At 39.4% G+C, this 10465-nt stretch overlaps 1 protein-coding gene across 9 annotated transcripts in view; it reads left to right on the forward strand.

Moving 5' to 3' along the window:
• gpr68 (G protein-coupled receptor 68) overlaps positions 1-10465 on the forward strand; it is a 32302-nt gene that overhangs the window by 17294 nt on the left and 4543 nt on the right. For 8 of the 9 annotated variants that reach the window (XR_012051205.1, XR_012051206.1, XR_012051204.1 and 5 more), the window contains 4 exons: positions 2911-3020; positions 6573-6830; positions 7312-7461; positions 7547-7680. Coding sequence is in view for 6 of the 9 variants with exons in the window: in XM_072916305.1 (XP_072772406.1) it covers positions 6744-6830; positions 7312-7461; positions 7547-7680 (371 nt within the window). In the remaining 3 variants the exon portion in view is untranslated. Of the gene's footprint in view, positions 1-2910; positions 3021-3109; positions 3218-6572; positions 6831-7311; positions 7462-7546; positions 7681-10465 lie in introns of those variants that run through there. The other variant, XM_072916308.1, reaches the window with a different exon arrangement.

A 10465-nucleotide genomic window follows, 5' to 3' on the forward strand; every position in this document is an offset into this window, starting at 1 on the left:
TCAAATCTTCTGCGTTTTTGGGTCTGGCATTCTGCATCTTCCTTTTCACAATACCCCACAGATTTTCTATGGGGCTAAGGTCAGGGGAGTTGGCGGGCCAATTTAGAACAGAAATACCATGGTCCGTAAACCAGGCACGGGTAGATTTTGCGCTGTGTGCAGGCGCCAAGTCCTGTTGGAACTTGAAATCTCCATCTCCATAGAGCAGGTCAGCAGCAGGAAGCATGAAGTGCTCTAAAACTTGCTGGTAGACGGCTGCGTTGACCCTGGATCTCAGGAAACAGAGTGGACCAACACCAGCAGATGACATGGCACCCCAAACCATCACCCAACCATGCAAATTTTGCATTTCCTTTGGAAATCGAGGTCCCAGAGTCTGGAGGAAGACAGGAGAGGCACAGGATCCACGTTGCCTGAAGTCTAGTGTAAAGTTTCCACCATCAGTGATGGTTTGGGGTGCCATGTCATCTGCTGGTGTCGGTCCACTCTGTTTCCTGAGATCCAGGGTCAACACAGCCGTCTACCAGCAAGTTTTAGAGCACTTCATGCTTCCTGCTGCTGACCTGCTCTATGGAGATGGAGATTTCAAGTTCCAACAGGACTTGGCGCCTGCACACAGCGCAAAATCTACCCGTGCCTGGTTTACGGACCATGGTATTTCTGTTCTAAATTGGCCCGCCAACTCCCCTGACCTTAGCCCCATAGAAAATCTGTGGGGTATTGTGAAAAGGAAGATGCAGAATGCCAGAGCCAAAAACGCAGAAGAGTTGAAGGCCACTATCAGAGCAACCTGGGCTCTCATAACACCTGAGCAGTGCCAGAAACTCATCGACTCCATGCCACGCCGCATTAACGCAGTAATTGAGGCAAAAGGAGCTCCAACCAAGTATTGAGTATTGTACATGCTCATATTTTTCATTTTCATACTTTTCAGTTGGCCAACATTTCTAAAAATCCCTTTTTTGTATTAGCCTTAAGTAATATTCTAATTTTGTGACACATGGAATTTGGGATTTTCATTTGTTGCCACTTCAAATCATCAAAATTAAATGAAATAAACATTTGAATGCATCAGTCTGTGTGCAATGAATAAATATAATGTACAAGTTACACCTTTTCAATGCAATTACTGAAATAAATCAAGTTTTTCAAAATATTCTAATTTACTGGCTTTTACCTGTAATCATGTTGTCATGGAAGCGCCCCTTAAAATTGTCTTGGACTTTCCCCAGACTGCGAGGATTTCATTGATGAAGTCATAAAGTGTAAAAATAGTATGTGTGTGAAATACTTCCAGCCGTTAAACTCAGAATTATTTAAAGTGCATTTCAATTTGGTGAATCTTGGAAGTAGTGAGTGCCTGTGAGTCTGCATTCGGGGCAGGATGAGCTGGTGAGCTGCAGCAGATAGTGAAACTAAAGTTGTGTTTTTAACATTTATTTTAGTGTTAGCCATACTTCTTTATTTTCTTCTTCTGGATTATACCGAGCCTCGTGCTTCCCTACTGTTTACTACCACGCTATCTTCTAACAGACATTTCCGCCATGTTTGATCCAGTTAAAAATGCTAACAGCTGATCACCGTGATCAAACTTAAATTTATTGCGATCATATAATCGCCCAGCCCTAATTCCTACTTTGTTATGAAGTAAACATCCAAATACACCAATTTAGACAATGCTATTTGACGTGTAAATCCACAATTAAAAATAATTCCCAGCCTAGTTTGTATAAACAGTAAAAAGTCAAACAGGTATCTAAAAAAATTGATCTTTTTGTACGTCTCTGATGATCCTAATAACCACAAGTGTCATTGAAACGCATTAAAACATCACCAACAACACCAAATAGCAGTGGCACAAGTGCTACTCTATTAGCATGTAGCATTCTCTCATTCTATTGTACTTACATCATCACATAGCTAAACCAGCTAAAATGATGACAGTCGCCCCCTGGTGTACAAGAGGCACACTGCGGATGTCCAACAGTCACATTATATATTGTATGTATGTATATTAATACATATACAGTATATATGTATGTTTGTATATATATTTATATATACATATCTATATACCGTATTTTTCGGAGTATAAGTTGCTCTGGAGGATAAGTCGCACCGGCCGAAAATGCACAATAAAGAAGGAAAAAAACATATATAAGTCATCATCTACATCTACTATATGATCATCTACTATATGATCATCTACATCTACTATATGATCATCTACATCTACTATATGTTCATCTACATCAACTATATGATCATCTACATCTACTATATGATCATCTACATCTACTATATGATCATCTACATCTACTATATGATCATCTACATCTACTATATGATCATCTACATCTACTATATGATCATCTACATCTACTATATGATCATCTACATCTACTATATGATCATCTACATCTACTATATGATCATCTACATCTACTATATGATCATCTACATCTACTATATGATCATCTACATCTACTATATGATCATCTACATCTACTATATGATCATCTACATCTACTATATGATTTGCCTGAGAATCTGGACAGGACAAAAAAATAAAAAATAAATAAAAGATGGGGCTCTCCATTCAATTACGCAATCCCATTTGAAACATGTCCCCTTCTCCAAATGCGGCATCATTTGTCTCCTCCCGCAACAAAAGGTGAGTGTGTTGCTGTCGCAGAGAAGGAAGTGGCCATCACAGTTGGGGAACAAGCATCTTTTTGACATATTTCTTGTTTTCTGTAACCGTTGTGATCATTGTGACAGTACGTTGTAATCATATATTGTTACATGTAACATGTTGTTTACTATATTGAATGGTTCAACTTGCATTTCACACAACCCTTTAAAAGTGCTTTGTTTTTCAACCAATTGTTTCTGTTTTCTCCTTTTCAGTGCTGATTTGGTCCTAATATCGGTGAAGATGTAAACCATACCCATCTCAGGAAATGGCGAGAGTCACACGCCCCAACATGTGCCCGGAAAAGGCTCTCTAAAAGTCCATTGTAAGTGTGTGTCACGCTTTTGGCGGCATCGCAAGGCAGCACTAAAAATCCTTAAACGCCACACCAAAGTACAGTATGATAAAAAAAAAAGACAATTTCCGCAATGAAGGCTATTGCTGGGTTGCATATGACATCACGTCCGTTCTTCTTCTTGATTGACAGGATGGCCAAGCAGCTTGAGCGTAGCATCAAAACAAGTGAGTGTAGAGTTTGATCAGAAAATGTCGTTCTGTTCTTGGCTGTTGCAGTCGTTCAAATAGAGAGATAGGAAAGAACTCTCAGAGTCCTGAAAGAAGTGGTTCATAAATGTAATCAAGTCAGGGGGAAATGAAAGTGCGTCGAAGGAAATGTCTCTTAAAAATATCACTTTCATCATCTTGTGGAATACAATCAAGACCATGCTTGTGTCTGCAGTGATCACTTTGTAAAATGTGATTGAACATTTGATTTGTTGAAGAAATGAGTAGTGTTTGAGAGCAGAACTAAACGTGAAGAGATGGCATTAGTTTGTGTTCTTTTATGGTTGCTATGCCGAAATATAACTAGAAGACAAATAAACTGACATCATTGGAATTGTTGGTGCAATCCACCGTAGAAGTCAAGTTCTTTATTCCACACGGATGACCTCATTATAGCGTTATTCCTTAAAAGTATTGATAAGCTAGATGAATAAATCTCTCGTAGGCTCAACAGCATTTACTGAATCTTGATATCGCTAGCAAACATAGCTGAACAACAGAGACATCTATAGCTAATATTGTTAGCATGCTTGTGTTTAGCTTTTTAGCAAATTGTGTATGTTTAAACCTAAAAATCCTGATTTTTGATGCTTGCCGCCATCTTGGAAGTATGTTAACATTGCCTATATTTTGCATGCTAGCATTTATTGCTAGCTTTTTAGCAATGTTTAATATAATGGATTTGGATACTTGGCACAATCTTAGAAGTATGCCAGCTTGGACCGACCCTGGGCCAGATGTTCAGGGCACAGATGGCAGGCCCATCAAAATTTCGGCAAGAATTTTCTAGTTATTATTCATTTTGTCTCATAATTGTTCCTCCGTCCTAAACTCTCATAATTAATACGAGATGAACCCCAACATATCTTATATTGTTGGAAAGGTCTAGATAATGGCTACAGCGGCACTTCATTTTTGGAACATTTTGTGTTACCATGGCGACTAGGGCTGTGAATCTTTGGGTGTCCCACGATTCGATTCAATATCGATTCTTGGGGTCACGATTCGATTCAAAATCGATTTTTTTTTTTTTCTTCAATTCAACACGATTCTCGATTCAAAAAGGATATTTTCCCGATTCAAAAGGATTGTCTATTCATTGAATACATAGGATTTCAGCAGTCTGCTGACATGCAAGCAGAGTAAAAATCTTTTATAATTGTAAAGGACAATGTTTTATCAACTGATTGCAATAATGTACATTTGTTTGAACTATTAAATGAAGCAAAAATATGACTTATTTTATCTTTGTGGAAATATTGGACACAGTGTGTTGTCAAGCTTATGAGATGCGATGCAAGTGTAAGCCACTGTGACACTATTGTTCTTTTTTATAAATGTCTAATGATAATGTCAATGAGGGATTTTTAATCACTGCTATGTTGAAATTGTAACTAATATTGATACTGTTGTTGATAATATTCATTTTTGTTGGATTGTTGTGTGTGGTGTTTGTGTCTCCTCTCAATTGCTCTGTTTATTGCACTTCTGAGTGTTGCTGGGTCGGCTTTGCTTTTGGAATTGGATTGCATTGTTAAGGTATTGCTGTGTATTGTTTTGTTGGATTGATTCATTAAAAAAAAAAAAAAAATTAAAATACATTTTTATTTTAAAATTCGATTTTTTTAAAATGAGAATCGATTCTGAATCGCACAACGTGAGAATCGCGATTCGAATTCGAATCGATTTTTTTCCCACACACCTAACGGCGACGCTATTCAGGAAAAGGATTCCCATGAGCCCGTTAAAGAGATATCTGTGGGCCCATTGAATTGGTACACCACTTTTTTCAGGTAACAGCAGAATGCAGCGAGATGACCTCATCTTGTTGCTCAGCCGTACTTTCACGATGCTTTACATCTCGTTTTGTTCACACACTTGTCTACTTTACCCCTGGCTAAAAATGTTTTTACCTCCAACAATGAATGTTGGAGGTGAGCACTGGCAGGAAGAAGTATGCTGTCAAGCAACAATGCTAACAGTTAACGGCATACTTGCCAACCCTCCCAAATTTTCCAGGAGACTCCCGAAATTCAGAGCCTCTCCCGAAAACCTTCCGGGACAAACATTCTCCCGAAAATCTCCCGATTTTCCATGCAGACCTGAGTGAGGACAGCCTTTTTTCATGACGGGAGGACAACAGGGTGACAAGAACTAAATCATCCAGACTAGAGATAAATTGTATTATTATGTTTATTTTACCTAAAAATAAATATATTTACTAATTAGAAAAATAAAAAAAAACGAAATACATTTTTACTATATTTTGCTAAAAACATCAAAATTAATTGTATTTTTATTTGTATTTTTTCGTGACTCCTTATTACATCCAGCCATAGAATTATACATTAAAATAAACATATTTGAAATAATTAATTTTAAATGATCATAATAATTCATTTAAAATGACCATATTTGATTATTAAAACAATTGCTTGTTTATCAACAACTTTAGCATTTTACTCATTACATTTTGAAACTCTCAGAAGCCAAGTTATGTTATATTCCTTAATATTTATTTATGCAAGTTTGAAGTATCAATTATCTAAACACAGTTTTGTTTGCATATTTTCAGGATGTAGATATATATATATATATATATATATATATATATATGTATGTATGAAATACTTGACTTGGTGAATTCTAGCTGTCAATATACTCCTCCCCTCTTAACCCCGCCCCCAACCACGCCCCGCCCACCCCTGACCACGCCCCCCGCCCCCCACCTCCCGAAATCGGAGGTTTCAAGGTTGGCAAGTATGAGTTAACGTGCGTTATGTTTAAACTTAAAAATCACGGATTTTGATACTTGGAACCATCTTGGAAGTATGTTAACGTCTCTTAGATTAGCATGCTTATTTTAGCATGCTAACGTTTTATGGGAGCTTTTTAGCTTGTTTTGTATGTATTAAACCTAAAAATCATGAATTTGGATACTTGGCGCCATCTTCAACCGACTGCGGGCCAGAGGTTCAAGGCACAGATAGCTGGCCCATTAAAATATACGCCAAAAATGCTCTAGATTTTTCTAGTCGTGCAATCTATTTGTACATGCGAGTGAAAATTACAAAGCGGGAAACATTTTAAGAGCTGACACAGCAGTTTTACGTGAAAAGTTGTAAATGACAGTTTCAAAGAAGTTTTGATTAAACACCCAGCCCTAAGTACGTCTGCTGCTGTCAAAGAAGTCTTTCAAGGACTACAGATTTCAATAACTCACACAAAAAAAGGCCAAATTCAGTAAGTACTGACCAGCTGTTATGTGAGGTCTTTTCTGGATGGTAAAGTAGATGATTTTTCTGTCTTTTAGGCTGAAGACTAGAACTCCAAGGGGAAGAAAAGAAAGAATGAGTAGTGGAACTTTCCTGCTGCCATGAAGATGTAGTCGCACTCGCACTCGCACGTGTGTTTATGCAAACATGAATGGGTTGGTGTCCACGTTTGGGGTGAAGCAGAATTAGAGGAAGCCGTGGTGTCCATTATGCTTGAGGAGGACATTATAAACTGCACCATCAGCCATGAAATCCACCAGAACCTCTTCTCCATTGTTTATATCCTGGTACTGTTGGTAAGTGTGTACGTCTTAACTCACCCCAGGAATGACATTGTTACAGGCTGAATATTTGTCTTTCTGTCAACATCCTGAGGTACTTTAGTTCAGAGGTGGCATGTTTTCAGTCTGTGTATGTAATAAATTGAAATGTTTTGGTCTATTTAATTACGTCCTACCTCTTTCACACAGTACATGTTAGGATATGTCCCCTTTCTTATTGAGGATGAGCAAATACTGACATTTACCCGAGGCGAGTGAACAATTTAGCGATACAGAAACACGCCGACACGAGACAAAACACATTACATTGTTTGAGAAAACTAAAGTTGTAGTGGAAAGTAACCAAACAACAATTCTGTGGCGACCTTTGAAAATCTGGCTGAGTAAATTAGGAGGTATGGTATCACGAAAGAGAGAGAGAGAGAAATCCATTGGGGCTGTTGTTTCCTTCTTTTAATGCTAAAATGATGTTCAGATAAGATCTTCCTCATTTTAGGTGGGTGTTCCCTCCAACCTCTACGCTCTGTACCATGCGGTTCTGCAGCTGAAGCAAAAGAATGAATTAGGGGTTTACTTGATAAACCTCACCGTGTCTGATCTGTTATACCTGACGTCATTACCACTCTGGCTCCAGTACATTTTCCAGGTAAACAATGTTTCTCAATGATGGTCATACAGTATATTGTGAGTCCTGACGACCGTAAACCCGAGTTGACCCCGTTTTGTTACAGGATGACGATTGGCGCCATAGAGAATGGTTGTGCCAACTGTGTGGCTTTCTTCTCTATGAGAACATCTATATCAGCATTGGCTTCCTATGCTGTATCAGTCTGGATCGCTACCTGGCTGTGGTCCACCCTTTAAGGTTAGTCTGCCTTGTGAACATTTAACACATGTTTTGATCCTGGAAGGACCAGACTATTTCCCACGCAACATGTAACACATATGTGGGTATGTTTTGATCCTGGAGGGACCAGGCTATTTCCCACGCAACATTTAACACATGTGTACGTATGTTTTGATCCTGGAGGGACCAGGCTATTTCCCATGCAACATTTAACACGTGGAGGTATGTTTTGATCCTGGAAGGACCAGTGGTCACCTTCCTCAGCTTGCCAAGTGGTTGATGATGTGTGATTCATTATCAGAGTGTAGATGTATCTCGTAGTGTGACTGATACAATTGGTACAATGGAATTTTGAGAAAGGAAACATCTCAACTACGAAGACAATCTGCAAAAGGTTTGGGATTCCAAATATCCGAACAGGTGGGGGCTTTCCTTTGACCCTTTTTTTGTAATTTGTTCTCATAGGCAGCTTGCTCTTTTCTACGTATATATTGCATCTTGACCCTGGCCTTTGGGTCTGCGATGACCTTGAACGATTCCCACAATGATCAACTCTAACCCATTATGGTAAATGGGTTTTACAAAGCCCAAAAGCAGTGAAGTTGTCAGGTTGTGTAAATGGTAAATAAAAAGAGAATACAACAAATCCTTTTCAACTTATATTCAATTGAATAGACTGCAAAGACAAGATATTTCATGTTCACACTGAGAAACTTTCTCATTTTTTGCAAATATTAGCTCATTTGGAATTTGATGCCTGCAACATCCCACAGGTGAACAGGCTAATTGGGAACAGGTGGGTGCCATGATTGGCTATAAAAGCAGCTTCCATGAAATGCTCAGTCATTCACAAACAAGGACGGGGCGAGGGTCACCACTTTGTCAACAAATGCCTGAGCAAATTGTTTAAGAACAACATTTCTACACAAGGAATTTAGGGATTTCACCATCTACGCTCTGTAATATCATCAAAAGGTTCAGAGAATGTGGAGAAATCACTGCACATAAGCCATGATATTACACACCTTGGATCCCTCAGGCTGTACTACATCAAAAAGCGACATCACTGTGTAAAGGATATCACCTTATGGGCTCAGGAACACTTCAGAGAACCGCTGTCAGTAGCTACAGTTGGTTGCTACATCTGTAAGTGCAAGTTAAACTACCACTTTTCCAAGTGAAAGTCATTTATCAACAACACCCAGGAACGCCGTCGACTTTGCTGGGCCCGAGATCATCTAAGATGTGTTGCTGCCATTAAATTCTAAGTTAATGATTATTTGCAGGAAAAAAAATGAAGTTTCTCAGTGTGAACATGAAATATCTTGTCTTTGCAGTCTATTCAATTGAATATAAGTTGAAAAGGATTTGTTGTATTCTCTTTTTATTTACCATTTACACAACCTGACAACTTCACTGCTTTTGCCTTTTGTACTTTTCTACCTTCAAAGTTACTTAATTCCCCTACAGATGACGCAGTATCAGGAGCAGTTGGGGGCTCCTGATACTTCGACATGGTTGCAGGGGGACTGAGGACCGTGGCTACCAACTGAACCACCACTTTAAAAACTTCTTTAAAAAGTCTGTCCCAAACTCTTGGCTATTCCAATGTGACTTGAGAATAAATTGGAAACTAAAGTGATACCTTTGCACGGTGAGCTCTATGAGTCTTCTCAACACTCAACTTGCCTTTCTCATACTCCCTAAGACCTGGAGATGGTCAACAGTGATAGTCTTGCTGGAGCCAAATATGCCGGCAGAAGAGCCGAAAAACTCTCAAAACAATGGCTCTCCTCTAAAGAAGAGATCATTGAGAGGCTTCAAATGGCCAGAATCTACTCGTCGGTTGGCACCCAACTCTGGAGAAACAGACTGGATTTTGCAGGGGCTGCTCTACTGTTAAGCAGGAAATAAAGCTCAGCAACAAGATAGATACTGCTTGTAAAAAGGGGCACGATACAGGTGCAGTTCTACTAGACCTCACAGCTTTGTACGACACACGGCTTAGAGACAGTTCTTCCATCTATTCAGGAGAGTTGCCAACATCCAGTGAAGTCGCCAAAGAAGCTTGCATAGCTCAAGGCTCAGTCATGACTTAGTGCTGTTCAACAGCCACGCCAGCGACTATTAGGATAGTTTCCTTGGAACAGCTACACAGACAAGAAGTGGGTAATTGGCAGTCATTGGAGTACTGTTGAAAACATCAAGGCCTAAGTTGAGTGTTGTTAAACTCACCACACCCGCATTCCACCTTAGCCCCAAGGAAGAGAACCTTCAGATTGCTGACTCAGTCAATGGCGCACCCTTAGCATACAACGCCCTCCCAACCTCCAAGCGAGTGTGGCTGACCAGACAAGCGATGTACAAGGATCACATGAAAACTCTGCTGGCCAACACTTCAGCATTCAACAATCTCATGTGGCTGGGAGCCAAAGCATTTATTCTTAGGACTTGGTCTTTGACCATTGTGTTGAACTCAATACGCTGCCCAAGCACCGAGGATTATCACCAGAGGCCGACTACGCTCACTGAAAAATGCAATGATGTGATTTCACCCATTGTGGTAACTGGGCTTTCACTTGCCGTCTACTTTTCTACCTTCAAAGTACTCTTTGGCACCGTTCCTTCATTCACAGTATCACGAGCAATTGGGGCTCAGAGTATTGTTGAAGGATACTTGATGAATACTTAGGTCTACTACACTACTGTATTTAATGTTGTAATTATGGTGGTACTTAATGAATACTTAGGTCTACTACACTACTGTATTGAATGTTGTCATTATGGTGGTACTTAATGAATA

This window comes from Nerophis lumbriciformis, linkage group LG26 (genome assembly GCF_033978685.3).
Source record: "Nerophis lumbriciformis linkage group LG26, RoL_Nlum_v2.1, whole genome shotgun sequence".
NCBI lineage: Eukaryota > Metazoa > Chordata > Actinopteri > Syngnathiformes > Syngnathidae > Nerophis > Nerophis lumbriciformis.